This window comes from Manacus vitellinus, unplaced genomic scaffold, assembly GCF_001715985.3.
Source record: "Manacus vitellinus isolate BGI_N305 unplaced genomic scaffold, ASM171598v3 scaffold_76_pilon, whole genome shotgun sequence".
Taxonomy (NCBI): Eukaryota; Metazoa; Chordata; class Aves; order Passeriformes; family Pipridae; genus Manacus; species Manacus vitellinus.
The window spans coordinates 2,204,497-2,230,687 of NW_021940796.1; the positions used below are offsets into that span (position 1 = coordinate 2,204,497).

General features: G+C 42.8%; 1 protein-coding gene across 1 annotated transcript in view; it reads left to right on the forward strand.

Moving 5' to 3' along the window:
* Positions 1 to 26,191, forward strand: part of LOC103763698 (BCAS3 microtubule associated cell migration factor) — a 162,118-nt gene that overhangs the window by 17,468 nt on the left and 118,459 nt on the right. The window contains exons 6-8 of the mRNA XM_029964627.1: positions 4,547 to 4,619; positions 16,818 to 16,925; positions 18,555 to 18,631. Of these exons, the coding sequence (XP_029820487.1) occupies positions 4,547 to 4,619; positions 16,818 to 16,925; positions 18,555 to 18,631 (258 nt within the window). The remainder of the gene's footprint in view (positions 1 to 4,546; positions 4,620 to 16,817; positions 16,926 to 18,554; positions 18,632 to 26,191) is intronic.

The following is a 26,191-nucleotide window of genomic DNA, read 5'->3' on the forward strand; positions in this document are numbered from 1 at the left end:
TTTTCTAGATTGTGCTGCTTGCAGGAAGATGGTATTATAGCCCTGCATCTCCCAGGGAACTGGACTGTTTAGTCAAATTGACTGATAAGGGGGATGGGGAGAAAGCAAACAGGAAAGGAAATAAAAGAAATCAGAGGGACTAGAAACTGTTGAAAGTTGCAATTTTGCAGCAGATTTATTGCTGTTCTCCACTGCTCCCATCTTTGGTGTTGAGAAAACGGGATTTGAGGCTCCAGAGCTGACTCAGGTTTCTGTGCAGGTACACTCACAGAACTCTGATATTTGGGTTGCTCTCTAAAGGGAGGCAGATGTGAGGGTTGTGCCTGTTCAGCCACGTGGGTGGCTCAGTGGTTTGAGATCCCCCAAGGCCAAACTAATTCCAGGCTCTGTCTGGCCCTGCAAAGCTGAACAAGCAGCACTGGGGACCGGGGTTGGTTTGGTGGAGGTGGGTCCTGCAGGTGTTTGAGTTTTGGTGTCCTCTGCCTGTTCTGTGGGTTGTTCTGGGATAATGAATGTCCCTGGATTGCACAAATTACAGGATGGAATTGCCCAGCACAGCAAGTAAGGTTCCCACAGATATTACAGGGGAGAATTTTGGAGCACAGCATTTTAAAATACCAATTTCTCTGAAGCTTTGGACTGACCTGTTTGCCCCCATTTCAGTTTTGGCCACATCACGACCAGCACCCCTTAAACTTTCACCCAGTTAGACTGGTAGGTCTTTTAAGTAGTTTTTTCAAACAAGATTCAATCAAAATAAAATCTTTCTATCCATCTTCAGTTCCTGAGGGACTCTGGAAACGTTGATCTCTAACAAATGTTTCAAGATCATTTTTAAGATTTTTTTTTTGTAGAGAAGCTGTATAATTATCAGAGACTAAAACTATGATGCTGGCAGAAAAAAAAGAGGAAACCCCAACTTTCTATAGTGTCTGGCAGAGCTGTCAAGATCATGTTCTCCAGCCACTGTTGCTTCTTGGACTTCACTGTCTTGGAAGTGGGAGGGTGGAATGGGCTGAGGAGGGAGCAGAGCTGGAAATAACAGGAGTTTGAAGGGGTTTTTTTAGGATGATAACTTTTTTGGGGGTGTAAAAAGCAGGTATTGTGACGCTGGAGAGGGACTTTTAAAACTTGGAGTGCCTGGGTGGTGCTGGGAGTTAAGGGAGGTGGGATAACGGGATGTTCACGGTCAGGAACGTGAATCCTAAAGGAGCACCTGAATTTCTGGGGTGAGGGCAGCAGCCACAGCACCACTGATCAGGCAGGGTAGGGAGTGATGCAGTCAGAGTTCATCCCTGCAGGAAATGGAGGGTTTGTAGGTGCTGCCCTGGAGCTGGGGGAAGAATTCACCCACTGTTTTTAGGACTGACTTGAGTCACTTCTCTTTCAAGGGTTTTTTGTTTGGTTTTTTTTTTTTTTCATTTGTGTTCCATAAGAAAGCAGACACAAAATCAGAGCGATTGAGAAATGGCAAGAAAGATATTTTCTTTTTTAATCAACCCTCTAGTCATGAAAAGAAGCAGGAAAAGAGGGAATGGAAGCCATACATAGTGAATTCCAGCCTCGTGCATTCCCGGGTTCTGCTTGGCTGCTGTGCTGATGTGGGGCAGGACCACAAATGCAACCTGATTTTCGAGGACTAGGAGGAAATAGGAGGGGTTCAGTCAGGCAGGGGATACACTGCATTGTGAACTGGCTGTGTTGGGACTGAGCAATGGACTTACAGAGCAGAGAAACACAGCCCAGGGTGCAAATGTGCCACTGCTGAATAGATGTGAAACACAGCCAGTTCTTACTCCTGGGAAATGGGGGGAATTTTCAGAGCTTTGAGCAGCTTTTGAGTTGCTGTTTAAATCACTGGGGTTCATTTTTATTCTGCATAAAGATGTGCTGTTGTTGTTGCTGTTGCTCTCATTATTGGCACTATTGGGAGGCCTTAGCAGGCCCCAAAATCTCTGTTCACAGTTTCATCAGGACAGTGCTTAAGCTGCTTTGAGCTTACGTGTGGATAACCTTTTGACTTCATAAAGTTCTAAATGTTGATTTGTGTGACATTTCCTTTAGCCACAGATGTGTTTTTGTTTTTTTTTTTTTTCAATTTTAAGTCTCCTAACTGAAGTTACATTTAAAAAAAACCCCAAACATACATCATTTAGCTAAATGGAGCTGTAGATAAGGTGGTGCCTCGTTGGCAGGAAGGGCAGTTTTCATTACTTTAATTGTGTGATTTGTCAGGATTTTCAGCATTTTATAAATGCTGTAGTGTTATATGACAGAATTAAAAGGATTTAGAATAAAAGGAGTTTAAGAAAGAGACTTTGCAACAGGATTTCAATACTTTTTGTATTTGGGGGGATTTAGGGAGCTGCTTTTCATTTCAATCATCCCCCTGCATTTCGTTAAACACTGTGTGTGCAGCAGGTGTGTGCAACCTCAGTGCATCACACATGCAAATAAACACAATTTTACAAATGAGAATTAATCCCCCACAACTTGGAGGATTAAATCCCACCCCAGAACTGCCTCCATTAAGCAGCACAGAGCCCAACACATGGCACTCTGCAATCCCATGAACGGGGCAGCTATTAACCTGATTTAGTGCCCTCCCAGTCCTCACCACAGTGATCCTTTTCCACAGTATTAATATTTCCATTCTGAAAGTATTTGGAGGAGAAAATGGATTTTTTTTTTTTTTAAAAAAACGAAGGCCTTGGTGGTTACAGACCAAAATGAGAAGTTTAAGCACCTATTGTAGAAATTTTGCACATCTGTGCCGTGGGGATTAAAACTGGCATTCCTTTGGATTTGGTTTCCCTCTGCTCCCCACCACCTCTCTTCCCCTTCCTTGTCGTTAAACTGAGAACTACACCCTAAAGAAACGTATGAATTCGTTCTAATAAACCTTAAATTAAACCCTAAAAAAAAGAATAAAAGGAGAGTTAAATCCTTCAGGTGAAATCCTGGCTCCACTTAAATCAGTGTCAGAACTCCTGGTAACCAGCATTTCCCCCTCACTGAGGGAACAGAACAAATTCATGTGTTCCCTGCACATGAAGGCAACAAAGGGGTTGCCAGATTTTAAGAAGGCTGCATGTTTCATTTATCAATTCACAGGTCAGTACATACAGTCCAGGTTTGACTCACAAAAGGCCTTGAAATAATAGGAATAAAAGGAAAATCCATTTGGCTGTTTTAGGTTACTTGCAAAGCTATTGTTGATGTTGGAGTTATTGATGGGACCCATTTGACTTTTTCTAAATACCCAAATGTGTAGGAGGGAAGACTTCTCCTCCTAAAAATGAGAGGACTGAACAGTGTTTGTTACAAATTAAGTGCATGTACCCGAGTTACTAATAATTAACAGAGTCTGCTATGTGAAAATGTATATTGTTAATTGTTGTGCCCTTCTGAATAAATGATTTAGTGCTGTGCACCAGCATTTGAGAATTAAGTTTTCAGCAGGCTACATCACTGATATTCTTTAGAGATCAAAGGGTTTGGCGTGTAAGGGAGGGGAAAAAAATTGAAATTCCATTGTTCACCACACACATCCAGAGCTATGGAGAGATAATGGAAAAGGCAAAGGTTGAAAGAAGACGGAGGAAATTCAGAAGTGGTGGTGTTGGTTGTTATTCTGCTGTTTAAGTTGGGGAGGAACATGCCCTGGAATTCAGGAAAACACCGTTCACAGGCAGAAGGGAGAGGGTTTTTTTTTCAGCTCAATTTCAGTTTTATTTCTGTTTGTGCAGCAGTTAAAGCAAAGTTCTCCAAACTCTTAAAGCCCAATTTTAAGAAGTGTGGCCTCTTTAACAGTCTGACTGTGCTGGGTGAAGGTGTGACTGAGCCCGGGGGCACCCAGGGCTGCTTTTCATCAGTGGGGTGGGAGAGGATCCCAGGGCTGGGAAAACTGGCCCAGCAGCTGAGTTAGAGCAGGGCACAACCAACCTGGGGCTGGGCTGGGGAAACCACTCTGAAAACCAGATCAAACCTGGCATTAGAGGTGGGGTTTCCCTTGGAGAAGCCTGAATCTCTACTAGATGTTTCTTTCTTAAAGGCTTAAATCTCTTGCTGGTGGAACTTCTGTGAATGTGACCTGGTGTTGTTCTCTTGGGCACAGGGAGGGAGAAGGGGTTTCTCTCAGGGCTGACACTCTTTGCTCCACTTGCCCCTCAGCAGAACAAGGTGGAGAGTGAGGTGTGAGACCCCTCCCAGGGCTGGGGACACCTCAGCACAGCCAGTCCTTCATAAAACAGTGCAAAGTCAGCAAATATCACTCCTTAAACTCACAGAATCCTTAACCCCCAGGGAAGGAACCAAAATAACTCCCCAGCCCTGGCCAGGTTTTGCTCCTGGTGTTGTTATTCTGTCCCATCTCTGCCAGTTCTGTAATTTGTGTTTCTGTCACTGCTCTTGTCCAGGCTTTATATTATCTATTCACAGGTTTATGTTGTATATTCAATATCCTCCCCATAGATTTGGCCCCTGCCTGTGCTTGGGAAGGTGGCACAAACAACTCTGTCTCACTGTTTGTTTTCCCTCTTCCCAGGTGCCCAGAAATGTGATAATTTCTCTGAGAAACGGCCCCTGCTTGGTGTGTGCAAAAGCATTGGATCCTCTGGGTAAGGATATAAAGTCATATAGAAAATCTTAACATCATCTAAAAGCCCCAGGAAATGACATCTTTAAAGCTCTCTTCTTTTTTTTGCTCATGGGATGTGGTTTTATACTCCTTTTCAGTGTGTCAACAGGCATTTTCCTATGATCTGAGCTTTTGGAAAGGAATAAAAAAGAGATGTAAAGTAAATAAAGAGGTATTTTAAGTTTATTTTATTCTCAGCGTAACCACAGTTCTATGATTAACCTTTCCTGACATTAATCCTGGTCAGAATTATTATTGTGAAGTGTCTAAAGCAATCTTTGTGTCTTAAAAAGTAATTAGAAGATGCTTTCAAGCAGCAGTCACGTCCCACATGAACTCCAAGCACCAAATGATTTCATTGTTACAGCCACACACTGTTTATCAGCAAAATATGTGTTAAATCCACTTCTTTTGAGTTAGAAAAATGAGTTTACAGTCTCTCTGGCCAGTGTGGTTGTGTCTCTCCTCTTCAGAAGAGGCCCTTAAGATATTTTATGCCTGTTTGATGCCTCAGTTCAGACAATGCACAGGATTTATATCTCTACCTACAGGAAAATATTTGCTTTTCAGGGGTAATCCCCTACACAGCCATTCAAAGGCTGAGCAGCTGAAGCAAATCTTCTTACAGTTGTAAGACTAATTCAGGGCCACACCTTTTTCAATTAAGGATTTAATCACTCTGGGTGTGGAGGAAGACTGTCAAACCTTCAGATTTCTCTGGTTTATTTCTGTGTTTTAACTACAATATTATTGTTACCCCATTGAAATGTTTAAATTAAAAGCCACAGCAGAGAAGTGATTATTTTTTTTTTAACGTGTTTGCAACTTGCAAAACTGTTTATGGTGATTTTTTTTCTCCTTTTCTCCCCTACCCTGTGAGAATAACTGTTTATAAATTAGAGTGTGTGGCACCAGAGATGTAAATATTGCTCTTGTAGGAGTTTGTCTTAATCCAGGCAGTGTATTTATATGTATAAAGGATGTGTTGGTTGGAAAAAACCTTCCTTCACACCCTGGTTTTAGAAGCTGAGATACCTCAGAAATGGACAAACTATAAGGGTCATTATTTTCACTTTTTAGTTAATAATTGTATTATTGTATTAATATTTTATTATTGTATTCCTTTAGTTAATGGAAAATAATTCAAAGATTATGGGTAGTTTCTGCTTTTCTACAAAAAAAACCCCAAACCCTCATATATTTTCAGAATGGATGGAGAGGTTTGGGTTAGTTCTTATCAGCAGTGAAATATCTGAAACAGATAATTTAAAACCAGACTTTCCCCTGTGAGCAGAAAAACCATCATTAAAAAAAAGGGGATTGATAAAGAACCAGTTTGCAACAGAAAACCCCAGAACACTTTTCTGTATTTCCTGTTTGCTGCAGGTTGGTTTTGGGAGCCCTTTCAGAGCATTTTTCTGTGTGGAGCTCTCACATGAAGAGATCTTTGATGCTTTGCCCTCAGCTGGAGTCACTCTCCTTTCAAACTGGCTCGAGTGTTGCACTTGCTTTCTTCTCCTGTCACATTCACAGCTAATTTGATTATATTTCTGTTGTGCATAAGGAACAATTTGTGGAGGACCCTTCAATGGCTCTGTTGGGAACCTCAAGCAGGATTTTAGTTCTGCTCTTAACTGGAGGTTTTGTTCTGGTTTCCTGTAAACCTTTCTGGTTGTGGACACATAAACAGATGCTTAATCATCAGTCTGAAGAAAATACTGCATTTCTCCTGCAGCATTTATTCCAGAGCACTTGGTATTTTTACTCCAGTCACCTGGATTATTGTCTAAAACGTGTCAGGGTCATGTGCCAAAGGGAATGATTCTGGAGAAAAAAAACAGTTCAGCTTTGATCATCACTTGGATTTTTCCTATTAATTCTTCCAGATTTCTGACCTCTAATTCCTCTGCTCAAGTTTGCACCTATTGCTGCTCTTTTCCTGGGAACACCCCTGGTGATTTTGGCATTTCCAAATAAGTTTTTATTGTTACCTGTTATTAATTTCCAGATGCTGACAATAGATTTTTTTTGTTCTATTCTCATCATTTTGTGCTTAGCAACAAGATGGAACTTCTGCCTCCTACCTGTGTTTCTGGCTGGCTTTTGCTCCACACATTTTTTGTACTTTCAAAGCCAGGTTTTCCACCCAGTGGAATGATTGCAGTGTCTTCCCAGGGGGGGTTGGACTGGAGGATCTTTAAAGTTCCCCTTCCAACCCAAACCAGCCCGTGATTCACTCCATAATCTTTTCAAAACAACAGTTTTCACAGCCCCCAGAAAAGGATGCAGTCCTGACACATTAAATGGGAACCAGACTGTGTTTTTTGGCTGATACATCCCTGCTGCTTTGGAGGTTGGTTCAGTCAACTCCAGTCTTAGATTACAAGATTTGCAAATTGAAGGAGAGCCCAAAAAGCAGGAACATGAGTTTGGGTTTTGGGGAGGTTTGTGCAGACACGCCTGCTGGTTCCTGGTGACAAAGCAAACATCTTTACACACACACAGAATTAGTTGATGGGCTTTGGTGCATATTAATGAATTTTCTGGCTGGAGAAACATGAAGATATTCTTGTTTTCCCCCATATGGGTTGTTGAAGCCACAGTGTGGAACACACTGGATGTGTAAAACACCTTCAAATACTCCAGAGATGTCCAAAGTACATCAAATGTGCTTTTTGTTGTGCTCAAATGTAAATGCACCAGTATCTTTAATTTCAGTAAATGCTTCGTTTTAGCCAAGGGAGAAATTTAAAGGGAAACCAAGCAGGATAATTTTGATTTATTTTAGATTATTAAGGAGTAAATGCTGGTTTAAATGACTGCAGATCTGCCCTCCAGTAGACAATACAGGTAACAAGAAAGCTAAAAAAAAAAATAGAAGTGCCCATGGCAGGAGGGAAATAAAAGTGTGTGGAGGAGCAGAGGAAGGGAGAAGGGGCAGGGAAGAGAGAGCTGAGTAATTGCAGTGTCTGATGAGGAAACCACCTCTCCTGAGCACAGAACATTTTAAACACTTTAAACCTGATGACTCAAGTGTTTACCCCATCATGTTTAATTATGTGTTACCAAACTTTGTTTCTAGCCTAAAGATTTTTTTTTTCCTCCCTTATGTTTTTTTGGGTTTTTTTTTTTTGGTTTTTACATTAGCTGAGCAGTTTATCACAGGGAGGGGGCAGAATTCCTGGAAGGAAATGCAAACCAGGCTTGTCTCAGCACAGCTGTGGGTTTGTGGTGGTTCTGGGGTTCACTGACTGGCAGCAAAGACACCTTAAAACCCCTCCTCACCCCCTCAGTGCTGCCACCTCTGAGCTGCTGCTGTGGCACCTCAGCTGGTTGTGAAGGAAAGGGGATGGCAGAAATAATCCAAGTATCAAATAATGCTCTTTTTTTTGTTTTAATCACACAGATGATTTCAGTCACCTGGTTTGCAAACAGCTGCTCACAAAGTGCAGCTGAGTCAGCTGGAGGGTGAAGGTGGGAGTGAGCACAGAGGGTGGAATTTCTTGGGTTGACTTCAGCCCTGAGCTGTGGCCTCACTCCTTCCTGTAATGTTTTATTCTGTTGCCCACCCCTCTTTTAACAGAGCAAAACAAAGGAGGGGAAAGTCCTACGAGTGATTTGTCCCAACCCCCGCGTTCCTGATGGGAACATTTCATCTCCTGTTAATGAATTGTTCAGCAGGAGATGGGAAAAAACACCCTGAAGATCTCCTTGAGGTGCAACTCAGGTCATGGAATCCCAGAACCCCAGACTGGTTTGGCTTGGAAGGGACCTTAAAGATCATGTCATTCCAAGCCCATGTCGTGGGCAGGGACACCTCCCACTAGCCCAGGTTGCTCCAAGCCCTGTCCAACCTGGCCTTGGACACTTCCAGGGATCCAGGGGCAGCCACAGCTTCTCTGGGCAACCTGTGCCAGGGCCTTAATGGGATAAGGATCAGGTGTAGCTGATTGAGCAATGAGTGGCAGAAGATTAAAAAGTCAGAGTTTGGGGCCAGCAGACCTCGTGGAGCTCAGTCGGTTGTCCACGCTGCAGCCTCTTGGCTCTCCAGCATATATTTTTAGAAAGAAGCATTAATTTGATGGTGTCAAGTGATGGAAAATTTTGGATGACTTGAAGAATTGGATGGAGGTCACTTAAGGGCATGAGAAGCAAGAGGTAATCTTTTTTTAATCATGGGAGGAGAGAGGAAATTAGGGTAAATTAAAGAAGGAGGAGTAGCTGGAGCAAACAAAATGTATAACTTTGGCTAGCCAGCATTTTTTTTTTTTTCCCTGCTGATCTGTTTACAAGGCAAATCAATTGGCAGCAGATTTTCAGGAAGCATGTTTTATTCACATGGCTACTGCAGATTAAATCCTGCTAACCTTAACCCAACTGCAGCTCAGGAATGTGCTCGTGGGAGTGCTCAGGTTTGGGTAGAAAGCAGCTCTGTGTGAGTAAGAATAGAAAAAAGTGATTAAAGCATTAATATTTTCTCACATTAATATGTTAAAATCACTGGGCAATGCTAAAATCCAGTGTCCAGCTCCAAGTGTCTGGTGGCTTTTAATGTTTAAAATGAGTTGGCTGTGAAATGGTTTGTCAAGGAGCAAAGCTTTGGGGAGGGATCCCCCAAGGGAAGGGAGTGCATGAATGGAGCCCTTGTTCACAGTTCTCACCCTGCTCAGGGGGACTCTCCCCGGGATATTTTCCCTGGAATGCCTTTGCCCAGGCCGTGGTGATGCCATGGGCTCACCTGGCAGTGCCAGAGGCTCAGCCATGCCATGGAGAGGGCAAAGGGTGTCACCACTCTGGATCTAAAACACAGGGGTGGGCAGCTGGTTGTGATTTTCCATTGTGTTGGACACCATGACATGGATTTCATGAAGTCTGTTGAATATTTGTGGTCTTTTATTGAAGGCTCCACAAAACTCAGCCGGATTTTTCTCCCCGGCCTCGCTTTTTAAAGGCTCCCAAGCCTGGAGAAGTTTAAATTTCTAGAGAGCAAACTTTAATTGGTTTTGGTCTAAAAAAGTACAGTAGAACCTTTTAAGCTGGGCAGAGCTCTCTCAGTTCTGTTACCTTTGAGGGATTGAGTCCCTTGTGCTGCTGGAAAAGTGTAAGGAATCATGAAGTGCAGAGAGTGGTCATGTCAACTGCCCTGCAAAGATTTCCTTCCCTTCCAAATGAAAAACATTATCCTTGCAGGAAAATTCAGTTCTTAGCAGGTTCTGTGGTAGCTTTAAAGATCCTGAGAGGTGCAACCCCTGAATAAAGTAGCCCAAATTGCTTGTAGTGATGTTGGATGGGATTGCTGTGTGCTAAAGATGGAATGCTCTTTATCTTAAAAAGAGCTCTTCAGATCCCAGGATTTTTTTTCTTGGGAGTTGTTTCTGTGATTATAATAAACTTCAGCTGGCTTTGTGATGCTGAAGTGGTGTTTACTGGCAATTCTGTGAGTTTTCTCACAGTTCCAAGTGCCAGGAGATGCAGCTTTAAAGGAATAAGGTGGTGTTTCCATGTGTAAATACCCAGGGTAGGAAAGCTCTGGTGTTCCTCTGCCACACCAAATGTTTGCCTGAGCGAACCAGAGTAAGAAATAACCTTTGAACTATAATAAACTGCTAATCTTGGATCAAAACTGGAAGAAAACGAGTATTTGGGGTCAAGCTTTGACCAGTTGGTGAGAACTATGGGTAGTTTTGACCTTCTCAAGCTTTGATTTATGGAGCTGTAAAAAGATAACCCTTTTCCAGGCGATCCTTGGGATAGTGAGGAGATGTCTGAGCCGAGGCACAGTTTCATTTCCCTGCCTGTGACGATCCAGGAGGGGTTGGAGGGGGAGGATAAATGGGAGGATAAATGCACATCCAGATCCAACCAGCTGGAGCACAAACCTCCCCCCAGTAACTCAGAAAGCAGCACCACGGGGAAAAGATAATGCACAGCCCCATTCCAGGGGCTGCTGCTGCTGCTTCCAGGGCCACTCCAAACTCCCCTCTTAAATTATTCAACACTGTAAACGCTATAAAGTTAATTAGAAGAGGAACAAACTCCACGAAGAGAAACGTGGTTTCTCGGGGAGGGGACAGGAGGAACCCGGCGCAGGAGAGGAAATTTCTTCCTGGCAGGGCTCTGGTGGTGGAGCTGGGGTTGAACTTTTTACCCTAATTACGTCCCCACCGATGCCTGCGGGGCTGGAATCAAAGTGGCCCTTCAGGCCCCGCCGAGCCTCTGATGTGGGGGCCGTTTGTTGTGTGTGCCGGGAGAGAAAACGGGAATATTGTGACAGGGGCGCTCCGAATCTCTCAGCTACCACCCACCTCACTTGTTGCCTACAAAAATAGAGTAATTGTTTGCATCTGGGGTGGGTTTTTTTGTCCCTCTTGGAAATAACTGTTATAAATCAACGTGACAGAGCCGGGGAACGGCCGGGGATTAGGTTTTCTTGTATGTTTGAGGGTTGTTTCTGTGTTATATGCTGCAAAGAGGATTTAAAGTGCTTTGCAAACCAGCAATTTCAGGATGATTTAAGTTTTTGGGTTTTTTCTGAGGACCAATCAATCCATAGAAGATGCTGCTTAATCTCTTTTTTTCCCCTAAATTAGGGCTGTCACTTCTCACTGGTAGTTGGAGCAGCTGATTGCAAACTGCTTCAACTTCCACCCCTTGTGTCTGAATTGTTCCACAACTGCTGCCACTTGAGGAACTCACTGCAGCTTGACAGTATTTGAACTTGGCATCTCTCAGTAAATGCCATTTTCTCTCTTACCCTGGGCTCTCCGAGTCCTTCTCATCCTTTTTCTCTCCTTCAAAAATATCTCATGTGCAGAGAAAACGTGTGGGGAGTTTGCTGAGCTCAACCATTCACACGTGGAGGAGGCCCCTTTAAATCTCCAAAGTACAGAAAAAGACAATTAAAACATGATAAATGGAATCCAGTAAAATCTGATATCATTATTTTTTCCCTTAGTTCTGTGGGCTGTTTTTTCTTCTGAAGCACAATGAATAATACTTTAGTAGCTTTACAATTCCGAATTTAAATGCAGAACGCAGTAAATGTTTCTTCAGTAATTCAAAATAGAAATTTAAAAGGCTCCTACTTCATGAAAAAGCTGTAAGGCATGTGCTTAAAAATGATCTTGTTTAATCCCTTCTTTCTTTAAATTCTGACCAGGTAATACATTCAAAATATCACCTGAGGAGACCCCTTGTGCATTTTTGGGTGGTGATTTTAAAAGGAATTGTGATTTAAGTTATTAATAGAATATTTGTGGTGTATAATTATCCTATTTTACAGAGGAGGCATTAACAAAATAACACTGAATGTTTCAATCAGTTTTGCCTGCACAGTTTGAATGAGTGTATCTGACATTTCAGCATCACTCTGTTGGGTGACTGGGAATGTGGTATTTCTGTGTGCCTTTCCTTGGCAGCTGTAATTCCCCCTGGGAACATCAGCCACATTTAACTATTAAATTACTCCCAATTTAATGAAAAGTTCTCCAGGAAAGGATGTGGCTTCACCGAGAGAAAGGCTGCAACACAAACTAATGCTTTCTGTGGTGTTAAGCGATTTGTGGAGGATTTCAGCTTTAGGAGCAGTTCAAGGAAAAGCAGGAGATTCCTTTTGCTGCCCATGGGGCTCCGTGTTCAGAGGAATTATATTCAGGTATCATTTCATAATGTCAGAGCTTTCGGCGAGTTCGTTTACGGTGAGAATTCTGTCGAACGTGGTCTGTGTGGAGTCATAAAGCAAAGCAAGACATAAGAACATGTAATTAATGGGCACTTGGGGAAAATTGGACCTACCTGGTGTGACCAGAACCTCGGAGCTTTGTTGTTCCCGGCACTTTTATGCTTTACCCATCAGATCTGAGCTCATTCCTGCTCAGCTTTGGTTCATACGCACTCTAAAACCCTCTCATTATTTCTTGGAGATGGGATTGTTTTCAAGCTACTCCAGAGTTGTAATTTGAGCCATATACTAGCATCGAAACAATTAAGGTTTAGCAGAGCCCTCAGCAGCTGACAGATCCCTTCTCATGATCCCTCTCCTGCAACCCGAGGCAGAGGCCGCTTAATTCCGAGGTGATGAAGTGTTGCACAACCCCAGGAGTTCCCTGGGCCGTTAAGGACACCAAGGGCAAACATATTTTAGATGGAACAGGTCGGGACAAGGGTTTTGTGCTTAAAGTTGAATCCCCAAAGTGGTTGGTGCGGGCTCGGGGACGGCGCTGTGGAGCCGCCGGCTTAGCGTGGCCTTTGTTGGGGGTGATGGCAGGTGAGGGCAGGAGATGCCAGCGGGCCTGTCAGCCCCATGAATCACAGGGGGAGAGCACAGGAAGGGAAAAGCAAACCCGAAACCCAGAGAAATCTGTTACAAGAACCGACAGGATGGGATGTTTGGTCCCTCACAGTGCTTTTGCCATGTTAACAGTAGCAGGTTGTTGAGTATTCCCCCACAGACAAGCCTTCAGTGTCCGTGGGCTGCAGAGGAACAGGCCTCAAATACACACAGTTAATTGGAGATGTGTTGTGTTAATCAGCTGCCCTCTGTATTACCTGTCCTGTCTTCTGATCAGAAAATACTGTCCATTAAAGTGCCTGAAAATAGAGCAAAAATAAAAAGCTTTGGTGTTGGTTTGGAGTGTTGGAAGTACTGGCAGTTTATAAAGTCTGGGCCTGGCTGTGGCTCCACAGGATTCTCTGCTTGGTGAGATTTGGCTGGAGCTGAGCTGTTCCACCCTCAGTTTGCCCTCAGGGTTGTGCCCCCAGAATTCTGATCTTTTCCTATTAAATTGTGACATCTGGCTGTTGATCTGCAAAGATTGCTACACTGTTGGGTTTGGGCCATCTTGGATGATCTTGAAGGATCTTTGTGGCTATTTTGGCAGTACAAATGACTTCATTTCGTTCATTGCATTTATTTCAGTGGTGAATTCTCCTTTACAGTAAAGAAGGGCAAGACAACTCTTTAAATTTGCTTAATTTTGTGGTTTTGGGGGAAACATCTGCCAGATTGCAGCTTAATCATAGAAATCATGCAGCTGATCATAGAAATGTTAACCTTTGGTAGAGGTGTGATAAATGCAGCTGGGTTCTGCTCTGAAGTTAATCTGTGTTCTCAGACATTGACAGAAATCTCTCCAGTTTTGTGTGTGTTTGTAGAATGACCAAAGGCAGCCAGGGCAGGTTTGTAAATTGGGTATAAAAGCAATTGGGTATAACACCAATATGTGCACAAACCTCTCTGTTATGTGCCCATGAGATGATGAAAATGCTGAAGTAAAGGATAAAGTGGAACTTTTTTCCCTGACCTGACAGAGTTGATCAGAAAATTTGAGGGAGATGCAACAGTGATGTTTGTGTCTCTTGGTATTTAGCACAAATATTTTAGTGCTGTATTGAATAATTCCCTGCCTTGTATTTAAAGGATTAGATTTTAGTAACTTGTGTCTAAGGTTGGTACAGGTTTTTCTTATTTAGAAATAAGTGTTCCCATGCTTTTCTGCAAATTTGTGGTGCACTTAAAATGTCTCTGCTGCTTTGTATTTCTCTGGTGCACACACATTTTGGGGGAAGTGGCACTTTCTCAGAAATCTTCCCCTGCTTTTGCTGGTTTGGAATGAATCTGTTAAGTACCATGAATTAGAAAATTACTTACAGAGTGGAGTTTTCAAGCTTTTGTTGTGCAAGGGTGGGATGCAGAGAGCCCATTAGATAATGAAAGTCCCAGTGAAAGCTTTTTCTGCACTGGTGTTTAAGGAATGAATAGTTGAATTTTTTTATTTTTTTTTTTAAGTTTTCATTCTGGTGTGCATCCTTCAGAAAGAAGTTGAGAATTGCAGTACTGATGAGGGCTCAGAGGAGGACTAGGGCTGGAAAACAAACCTTACAACTTCAGGCTTAAAAGTCTTTTTCACTCTATTAGTTATTGCCTGGATTGCTCTGGGTCATTAGTGACTTACACAAAAGATAAGTGAATGCAATGAGCTTTTCTGTGTTGTTGACAGAGACACAGAGGCCAAAAAGCAGAATATGTACACATTCTGTCTTGCACTGAGAAGTGATTTCATAAAAATGAAACGATCTAAATGTTGGAACAACTCACCATAAAAATAGAGGCCCCATTGTTGGTCAAAGTCTTTTCAGACAAGATTGGGTTGCTTGGTAAAGAATCATTTCTTTGAGCTCCTGGGACGTTCTGTGCGTGGCCTGGAAAGAGAAGATGGTCCTTCTGGTCTTGAAATCTGTTAATCTGAGCAAACTTCCAGGGCCCTTGAGGAGAACAGCATTGCCTTTGTGGCCTCAACAGATTAATAATATTACTCCAAAGATCACAATCAAATCGTGCTTCAGCTTCCCCGTGGAAAGGTTCAGGCTGGGTTTTTCCCAATATACCATTAATTAACTCTGTCCTCTGGGTTTGTTTTGCTTTTCTTCCCTTTCAGAGTGCTGACCTGTCCATACTTCATGTCCCAGGCCAGCTTGGACAGGGTTTGGAGCACCCTGGTCTGTGGGACGTGTCCCTGCCCATGGCAGGGGGTGGAACCAGATGAGTTTTTAAAGCCCTTCCAACCCAAACCCTTCTGGAATTCTGTGATTCCATGATAATACTTGGTTGTTGGCACCAGAACTCTGTTACTGGTTTTTACCCAGAGTGGTTGAAAAAACCATTGGTAGGAGGGTCTTACCAGGATGAGCCAAAGGAAAGGTGTGACAAAATAATAATTATTATTATCATTTGAGCGACAGGATTATCACCCACAACTTGGAAAAATGGAACTGTTCAGCACAGGCTGGTGTGGAAATAGTGATTTTATCAATTCTGCTGAGAGAATTCTATCTGTATCAACTTTGGTGATTCCTGATTTGAACTCAGGGTCTGTGTGCCCTTCTAGCAACATCACCATTTGCTGTAGGTAACAAATTACTTTAATTAAAGAAGTTTTTTGTGGTTTTGAGCAGCAATGAACTTTAATGTGAAGGAATTAGACTGTTTCACTGTTTTAAAAGTGTTTTTGAAGAGCCTTTGAAATGCTGGAAGTAATAAATAGCACCCTCTAGTCCTTAGCCCGGGTATGTGCCTAGAAAAATGTATATTTTGGGAAGAATTGAAGTAGGCAAAATGTCAAGCCTTATTTTTTTCCTCTTATTTCTGTGCCAGTTGTGTTTCTGTGCATGTCCTGGGTGTCACCCATTGCTGGATGAACCAGCTCATTATCTGGAGGCACAAACAGTTGGCATTTGTGCCCCAGCCCTCCTGGACGTTCCCGGGCAGCTCCGAGGGTGTCGTGGCAGGAATTGTGTTAAACTCTGTAAAATAAAGCAGATCTGGGCAAGGGGAAACACCCTCTTTTTACCAATGCTCAGGAGATGTTTGCACAGCTGGCAGCTCGTGCTCCCTCCTGTTCCTTGACCCAGGAGGAGCCAACATTTTAATGTGTTCCTGGAGGGGGAAGAAGGTGTTGTGGAACGGAGCTGCCACATCAAAGCCTCTGCTCAGCCTGGAAAATGGTTTCCACCACTGCCTTCCCCGGCCCTATCGGAGCACTCAGCACTTTCTCCCACTCAGCCTTTTTATTAAGAAATGGCCTGGAGAGAGTTTTATTTATATTGAAATGATAAAAGTGACGCAGAGCAGTTGAAAAGATCTGTGTGGCTCAGGAGACGAGGCCGTCAGGGATGTGATGTGAATTCTGGGTGATGTGCCCCTATCAAACCAAGCCATGTGGGTGAAGGAATTCCTCCCTGGAGGACAGTGTTGCTCTCTGGAGTAGTTTTTAACTGGAATGTCCTCTAAAATTTCCTGGCTTGTATTTTGCTGCTGTTCCCAAGTCTTCCTTGTGGCAGGAGAAATCATGTGTTTGATCAGTGGTTGCACAATAAAGGTTCGTGACCGTCGTGGAGATCATAATTCAGTTTTCAGCAGACCTTCCCTCTGTAGAAGGCTTATATTGACCCTTTGTTCTCCAGCATTTCTCCTTGGATTGCTGGAATTACGAGTCCAACCTTGGGTCAAGGGTTGGACTTGATGGTCTTGGAGGTCTTTTCCAGGTTTAATGATTCTGTGATTTTTTTCCTTCAGCGTGCTCAGCAATATAAGGAGGCTGAAATAATTAAAAAGCAATTTTTAAAATACCCTTATTTCCATTAAAATATCTTTTTTTTTTTTTTTTTAAATTCCTTTCAGCACCAGCCCTCCCTACTGCTGTGTGGATCTGTATTCCCTGAGAACAGGAGAGATGGTCAAGTCCATCCAGTTCAAAACTCCCATTTATGACCTCCACTGCAACAAGAGGTAAGGAGGGGGTTACTCTGCATTGCTTCTGTGTTAGGGCATGGAAAATTTCAATAATAAATACAATTATTCTGTCTTTCCTGCAAGCACAGCACTGGTTCTGCATTTCTTGTGGAATATTTCAGCTGGGATCTCCCAATGTGCTTCCCCAATGGCTTTTGTTTAAGGAGCTCAGACCATTTTGCATCTGAAATCATTTAAGCTCCTTTCAGGGTGAGCAGGAATCATTGAAATCCTTGATCATCCACCTACAGCTGGAGAAATGGGATCATGGAGAGTTTAACCAGCACTAAGGGGTTTATGTCCCTCTCCTTTGTGCTCCCTTGTCGTGTCAGACTCTGCCTTCCTGCCCAAAGCATTCCTGGTGTGCAGGCTGTGGTTTGCAGGGAATGATGTTCCAGTGAGTCAAATAATAAAGCTGCATCTCTCAGTTGGGGTGGAGAGAAAACAGCTCTGCAGGCTGAGGATCCCAGAGCTCAGACAGAATCTCTCGTGCTCACGGAATCACGAGTCCGGCTTTTTTTCTGAGTTAATTTTAAATTCACATCTCTGCCAGACACGCACAAAACTGAACCCCCTTGTAGTTTTTAAGGCAGAAGAGGAGTCCCAGGGTGCCTGTGGGAGGATCTGGCTGATCCCTTGGCACTGCTGGTGGGAGGATTTGGGGCAGAAGCTCTGCTCCCAGCCCCTGGTGCTGACGTTGGTGCTCCTCTCGCTCTGTGTTCCTGGGTTGGTCCCTGCCTGTCCTCAGGTCCCCCTGGACGTGGTGCAATCACATCCCTGCCTTAAAGGGAGGGCACTGAGGGAAGAAATTCCTGCTTTCCTTTGGAAATACCCCTTTGCTGCCAGAACTGATGGTCCTTCACCAAGGCAGGTGGATAATACAAATAAGCAAGAATAAGACATGGTTTATTCCAGCCTGTCATACAAGGGTTTAAAAACTTGCTTTGGGGAAGTTCTCAGTGTGGGAGAAGGTGTATCCTGGTCATAAAGCTTCCACATCTGCATTTTTGACCTCAATTTTTTAGGTAGTAAAGTGTTCCCTGCATAGTTTTTGCTCTTTAGTTCTGGTGATGAGCAGGTATTTTACAACAAAAGTGTGTCATGTACAAGCAAATACATAAACATACACCTGTAATTTTGCTTATTGACACAAGTTCTGCTTCTCTCAGCTGTGTTTGTGTGCTGATGTTCTTGGTATTAAACCCTCCCCTGCTCTTAGTAAATGAAATGGTTTAATAACTTTGCAGCGAGACGGGCAATGGGATTATTTCAAATTTAGCTCCTGTTCTGCCCGTCGTTGATTTGATTGTTATTTGAGTCAGTGAAAGTAATTCAGGGTTTGTTTTTTTTTTTTGCAATCCCATCCTTTGTTTTTAATGGAGCTTTTACTGCAGGAGGCAGATCATAAATGTGTTGCTGGGCATCAGATCTGTTGTGCCTCCTGAAGTGAAGGTCGTGTGGTCGGGAGGGGAGAGAACCCTCAGTAACTGCCAGGGGTGGGTAACGTGGCACTTCATCACTGCAGAGTTCCTGTCGATGCTTTTGGAATAATTACATTTGGATATTGAATCTTTAAGCCCATGCATTTAATGCCTGAAGCACGTGCTCCCCTTTCTGTGTTTGCAGGATCCTGGTCGTGGTCCTGCAGGAGAAAATCGCTGCCTTTGACAGCTGCACCTTCACCAAAAAGTTCTTCGTTACCAGTATGTAAAAAACCCCAAAGCTTTCTTTTTTTTTTTCTGTTATTCTGTGCTTTGTTTTGTTTCTGAATCCTCAAGGCAGGTCTCCATGTCTTCCTTTGGACTTGCAGGAAATCTCCTGCTCCAGAAGCCCCCAAAATGTTACTCTTTGAATCCTCGTCTCCTTTCTATATTTATTATTGCTGGGACTAATTTCTCACTGTTGTGGATTATTAATTATCAATTTAGCACATTGACATCCAGAAGTAGCTGAGGAATTCTTTTGTTCATTCTGTACAAATACATGTAAAAGCCTCAGGACTGGAATTTCAGATTATCCACATAAACAGCAATTAAAACCACATCCACAGTGATCTGCCCACTGTTCATGTTTGGTTGTTCTTTAGCCTCAGGTACTTTGTGGGGTTTTTTTAATGTGTCTTTATTTTACCAGGCCCCAAAGCTCCAGCAGCTCATGATTTATTTGGAAAGGTCACAGTTTTATTATTCCAAAGGAGAGTGTGAATTTTTCTGGACGTATTTTCAGTCACAATTGGAAAAGTTCTAAGTTATCTTTTGTGTTATCTGTGTATTTATAGGAAAATCTCATTGGGAGAAGCTGTTTCTTGGGATAGTTTGAGGGAAAGCAGCTTTCTGCAGTAATATTAAAGTTGCCAATAGGTGTCAGGTTCTTCCTATCCATGGATGGAAGATCCTGGAAATCTGCTGGGGTTCAGTGACAGGAACCAAGTGGGAAAAGACTTATTTGTGTCCTTCTATTCCTTACTCCTCTTGGAATGAGAATTAGGGTACCAACCTTGCTTTATTTTAGATCAAAAGTAAAAAAAAAAAACAAAACCTCAGTTAAATGTGTATTTTGAGAATTTTGGTACTATTTTTATTCCAGTTAATTTATTGTGGATTTTTTTTTTCAAAGATACTGCAGTTGTTTTTAGACATTAATTCACTGGCCTGTATTTTGAGGAACAGGGTAATCCTATTCCTTACCCTGACTTTGATTTGCAGTGCATTTTTAATGGAACAGCAGCAGAACTTAAAGAGGATGAAATAAAACTTTGGGAGATAAAGAGCAAATGAGTTGAAAAATCCCAACCTCCTGAGCTGTCCCTAATCACAATGTATTTCTCAAGCTGTGCTGCATTTTTAATATGAGAAACTCAAGATTTTTCTCTAACTGTTACATTTCTGGGGTCCCAAATTTGATCAAGAACACCCTAATTTTCGGGGTGTTTTGGACCATCCCAGCCCCTCTCAGCTCAGCAGTGGCCTGTGCCCCAGTGAGTGGGCAAATCCAGGTGCTTTTTCCCTGGCTAACTGGATTTCTGGGAGCTGTGCCCAGGGTTCTGCAGCTCCCTGGTTTCCCAGGGTGGGTGTCGTGCCCGGACACGCCGGGGCTGCAGCAAAGCTTTTGTCTGAGCTTTCCCCATTTCATGTGCTGAAATCTCCTCCACCTGAGAGTGGATCTTTAAAGGCTTAAGTCACTGTGCTGGGCTTGGAATGGGATGTAAATGAGCTGCAGGGATTTTTGGGAGGCAGCCAACTGGCCACAACTGGGCTCTCTTGCTGCCTTGGTAAAAAAAAATTTATTACGAGACAGTGCCAGTTTAAATTGAAAAAGTAGAAATCCCTGAATAGGAAGCTCAGGAAAAGGTCTTTTAAACTCCTTGTTGCTATTCTTGGAGCATCCCTGCTCCTCAGGACAGGCTGAGGAGCATCTGGATCACCCTGGTCACCTCAGCTGGACAGTGGCTGTGACAGTGTCACCGCCTGCCCAGGGAATTTCTCAGCATGAAGAGGATTCTCAGCTGTGATATTTGACTGCTTTTGGTCCTGAAAGGTCAAAAATATTAATGAGGATCACTGGCTCTCTGAAGACTTTTTTTTTTTTATGGTTTAAACCACTGTAGGAAAAAAAAAAAAATCTTATTTTTCAAGCCAGTTTGGTTGTGATGTGGAAATCACATCTTCCATCAGAACCAACCCCATGGTGTGGGAGCCTTGGAACCTCCCTGAGGCAGCTCAAAGGCAAACATCCAACAGAAGCTCTGCTCTGTTTTGTTGGCTACACATAGAAATCAAATGCAGAAGGTACAATTAAAAGCAGTGTCAGGAATTCTGAAGTCCCTCAGAAATGCTAATGCAGCTGCCTTGCACGTGAGGAGTGTTTGTCTTTCTGTTTTTTGGGGGTTTTTTTGTGGTTGAATGTGTAGCTTAATATATTGTTACAATAAATACACCATAAAATATTCAGGATGTAGAACACGGGCGAGTTCGTGCTGCTGTTGGAATGTTTAGCTCCTGCATTTCCTGCTTTTTTTCTGGAGCAAATTTGACATAGTACTAACCTTTCTTTTCCCCTCTGCATGGGATTAGATGGAAATGAGCTGATTTGACCGGGCTGGCTGAGAGCCAGCAGGTTTTATTTGTGCCTTTTGTGACAGAACCTCGGGGTACAGGTGCTCCAGCCTGGGGTGAGGGGATTTAAGGCAGGTGCTTAAAGGTGGAGGGAAAACATACTGGAGCCATTGTGGAAAAATGACCAGGATATCCCATAATCTACCCTGTGGGGTGTTGTGATTTTTAAATGGGAAGGCAGAGCATGGGTCTGCAGAGAGCCTGTGGCAGTGACTTCCATCCATCACTGTTCTCCCAGCTCCTTTTCCCTAGGAAAGGCCTTGCTCCAAGGGGAGGATAAAGCCAAGCAGTACCTTCACATCCTGCCCTGTTTTAAGTGCTCACGTGGCCAAACTAAAAAAGAAATTCATGTGATGCTTCTGATCAGAAAGTGTTGCCTTTCCTAGTTGTGAGTGTCAAGGCGTGGATTTAAAATAGATTTTTTTAATAATTAAGGGTTTTACTGTGGCTCGTTTCAGAGCCTTTTCTGAACTCTGCACGTGATCAGAAACCAGACTGATGTAGAGGCTTCCTCCCCCCTCCTTTGCTCTGAACAATAGCTGCAGAAAAGCTGAATTTCATTGATTTCTATTCCATCACTGCTCCCTCAACCCATCTCCAAAACTGCTTACTGAGTGAGCGCTGATGGTTATGATGGATACTTTCTTCTCCATGAAGAATATCCTTCCCACCCCCTGGGCCCTGGCTAAAGATGAGCACAGATAACATCATGCATGTGGCATCATCTCTGGGGCTGATAACGAGAGCCTGCTCAGGTTCTCCTGCCCTTCCACTCCTCATATTGATAAATCCTCCATCCATCATTCCCCAGGGATGGAGACAGTTATTGCAGCCATTAGCTGGCACCACATTTCTATTGATGCTACTTAGAGCCCTGAGAGGTAATTTTCCAGATTTTAGTCAGAGTATTTCACTGTGTGCAAGGGTCTCCAAAGGCTCACCCAACCACAGGCCTAAAGTTATTGGGTGGATGTTGGATGCACCTCTCCAAGGAAGGGAAAAACCCCAAACCAAAGGGTGTTGGATGCTCTGATTTGGACTTGGTGTTGCTGTTTGCACTGACATTCACACAGGAGGGGTGACTGGGTGGTTTCAGTTTGTCTGGAAATCATCTTTTTGGGGCATTTCTGGTAGAATTCCTTTCCCTGAAGGGCTCCCAGGGAGCTCTTTGCTTTGAAGTGAAAAACATTGGATGTCTTCTGAAAAGGTTTAATGGCTGAAGAGTCACGTTCTTGAGGAAGTTCTGAGTGTACATTTCCCTCCTCAGCTGTGCCCAGTGAGTGGCATTTATCCTGGTTATCCCACACAGAATAATTGGGATAATCATTGCCAGGATTCCTGTGTCTGTGGGGGAGATGGAAAGTCCTGGAGGCAGGTGGGGAACAGCTCCTGAGTCACAGTATTTTCTTGATCAGTGAAGAGGAGCCGAGTGTGTCCCTGTGAATTTAAACACTTTTTATCTTTATGCACACTCATATATATGAACACATAACCCTTCATGTCATTTTTATGTCCCTTGCCTGAGAAATGTTGATTTGATCTTGCTTTTACTTTTTAACAGTGTTTTATTTATAAGAGTGTTTCTTCCTGGCTGTGGGAACCAGTGTCTCACCATTCCAGGATGATGTTGAAAGACTTTCTGAAGGGGTTTTTTAGGGCAGATTTATGGAAACAAATGACTTGGTTGCTCACAGGAGGTTTTGCTACGTTGCAGGAAAATAGAAATACAACACAAAAACTGCATCAAGTCCCCGAGATGTGAATCTGTCACATCTCCTGGCTTTGACAGTTGTAAAAATTACATGTAAAACAGGAAGTGCTGTTTGTTTCTAGACAAGTTATTTCTATCTAAAGCACCCAAATCCTTAATGTTAAAGGCCAAACAAAGCCATCTCACTCACATTGTCCTGCCCAGGAACAGCAACCTCAGTGCTAACGTTGTTATTTATCACTGTCCAAGTCTCTGAACAAAAAAAGTGAACCTGAGATTAAACATTGTCCTGAAATCAGGCAAATTTGTGCTAAATTAAACAGCCAGACCTAAGGAACATTAAGGGTATTTTTGGTAAAAACTCTGGGGTTGGTCTTGGACCTTTGGAGTAACAGTAAAGTCATAGAATATCCTGAGCTGGAAGGGACACAGTGGGATCATCAAAGTCCAGATGCCTAAAACTGCCCTGATAGAGAGGACAGGGAAGTAGTAAAAATATCTCTGTAGTGAAAATAATAATAATAGCAACAATAATAGCTATAATAATGCTAGTAATGGTAAGAATGCTAATAATAATGATGATGATAATTTTAAAAAAAATAATCTGTGGTACTTCCACAATTATCTGTGAGGGAATTCAGTTCTTCTGCTCCAGGACAGCACAAAATCATGGAATGGTTTGGGTTGGAAGGGACCTTAAAGCTCATCTCCTTCTCCCACCCATTTTATGGGTGATGCTTGAACAGAAGGAAGTACAAGAACAATAGAAGAGTTTTGGAAAGTATGTGACAGCGTGAGAGGAATAACATTTACACAGGGCCTTTCATCTAGGAGGGACCCAGAGGAATTTATAAACAATATTGCTTTATACAGTTTATAAACAAACAAAAAATTGGTTTGCTAAAAAAAAAAAAAAACAAAAACGAAACAACAAAACCAAAAAACAACCCAACAAAAAATATTAGATAAAACAACTTTTATGATTTGTTTTCCTTGAAATAAACAATGCTTTTGCTACAGCAGTATCACTGTAGCAGTTATTTATTGGATATTCCTTCTCTGTGCTCCCCCTCATGGATCTGCTTTCTGGAGTGCAGTTCTTGAGGATGTAGTTGTGTAATTCCCTTCCTGTGGAGTGCTGTGTGTTTTGTAAGGCCCAGGCAAGAATTACACATTGATTATTAGAGAAGCAGCACAGCTTTAGTGGGCTCTTGGAGCTGTTTATTTAAAAATACACGATGTCACTGCTTCACTGATTTTTAGTGATATCCAGCGAGTCCCTTGGATGATTAAAGGTAAATAATTTTGGTTTAAACAAGTTCCTCCTTTGGAGCCTGCCTTCCCCAGCATTCCTGGTGTTTGCTGATTGTATCCCATCCCAGTGTCATGGTCATCACACCTGAGAGATGCCATTTGATTTATTGTTGGCTTATGGATATGAATTTCCAGGGAGGGGTAGAGATTTTCATAATTAGCACAAGGGTAGTAATTGAAAAATAATGGAAGATAAATGTACCTTCTCTTTGCTCACTCACTAAGCAAACATTTGTGTAGCTCTTTGGAGAACTGTAACTTCTGACATTCCTGTGTTCTCAGTAAAACCAAATATATAAAATGAGCAGAGCAGCAGAGATGCTAGAAGCATCTTTGAATCCAATTAATCATAATAATCCAATTTCAGATGATCATTTTATAACTCTGTTATTCAAAAAAGGGAAGAAACTAAGAAACTGTAGCACTAAAGAATTTTATCTGTGATGCTGTTTTGGTGTAGGTAAAACATGTGTCTTGGAAATGGGAAGACCAAGGCACAGGATATGAGGTACCAGGGTGCTCTTAGCCAAGTCCTCGTTTGGAGGGAGCCTGTTTTGTACTCTTCAGTGTTGCCTAGTTGGAATTTTTGGCTGTAGGAACTGAATCAAATGAGCAGAAAAACTTCCATTCTGATTTTCAAATGATGGTTTTTCTACTTCTTTTTTCCACGTGCATTTAGAGGGAGAGAGTGGCCGTGTGCTCAAAACCTTGTCACTCCCAGTAGGTTTTCACCTATATTTTGGGGGTGATAGGCCCACCACAGCTTGCTCCAAGCTCAGATGTTTTTTAATGCTTGCTTGGTTTGCTGCACTTTTGGAAGGCCTTTCCCTCAGCGATGCTTTCTTGGATGACCTCTCCGTGCTGTCATTAAAACTTGGAAACTTTGGTCTCCTTGACAGTTAGTTCTGCATTCTCATTATGTTCATTCCTATTGTAAACACACCAAAGTTGCTGCTGTTGCTGCTTAGAAAGGCCTTTTCCTCTGTTGTTTTGAAGTCCAGTAGAAATAGAAGTTAATCTTTAAGAGAGTGAGGCTGGTGAGGGTTGGATGGCCCAGCTTGGTGGGTCACGCCGTGTCTGCCTTTTCCTTTGCCTCGGAGATGATGTTCTGCTGACTCCAGCTGTTTTTTTGGAAAGCAGAAAAACAGTTTGCTTTTCCTTCCCATCAAGTATAACCCTTTGTTTATCCCTTGTGCTCGCTCTCCGAAATGCAGAGACTTGCAAAGAAAAGAAAGGGAGGAAATAGCTCTTTTTTTTTATTCTGTTTTTCGTGTAGGAGAGTAGAGTTTAGGACCGAGCTGAATTGTTGACCTCTGTGGAGTTTATTCTTAGAACTGGCTGATTTGTGTGTGGAGTCTGATTGACTGAGCCCAGTTCATGGAACAAACCACCCCCAGTGGGTCTGGGGAGGGCAGTCCCAGCTTTCCCAAGTAACTCTTCTATTACATGATCAGTTTTTGATTGGAAGGATGCTTTTTTGTAGGTCTTCATTTACTTCAGTTCGCTGAAGTATTTGAGAACAGCTCCCTTTTCCAAGGAGGACTCTTTTTTTGCTGTGAGTTGTTGAATTGCTGAGACTCCTTTAGTTTTTCTTCTGTGGGGATATTGCAGAGTTTGGGAAACACAAATCCCTGATTCTAAAGTCACCGTAGAGATTTACATGATGAGGGTTATCATCTGGCAGCTTTTAGTGCTGTATTTTATCCGTAAAAAGGAAGGCAAAAAGATGTGGGGGACCTGAATGCCTTTACTGACCCAGATCAGAGCTGCTGAGGCAAAAGTCAGCATTAAAACCTCGCCGGTCCTGATCCGTAATGTCATCGGAAGAATGTTTGTGTTTACAACCCAGGGTTGTATTTACAACCTTTATTTTTTTTTTTGCTTGCTTTGTTCCTTAAGAGGCTCTGGCTGCCCACATTTTATGCCCTTCTGGAAGGCAATAACAATTGTGGCATCATCTCTTCAGAATCCGTTTCCCTTCCTGAGATCGGGGCGGCGATGAGGCCTCGCAAAACATTCGCTTTGGTTTGTGCTTTTCCCGGCCCGAGATGGGTTTAACTGGATGAATTGCTGCTTTCTCTCCTTCCCTTCCTTTATGACCTCTGAAATGATCTTTCAGATTT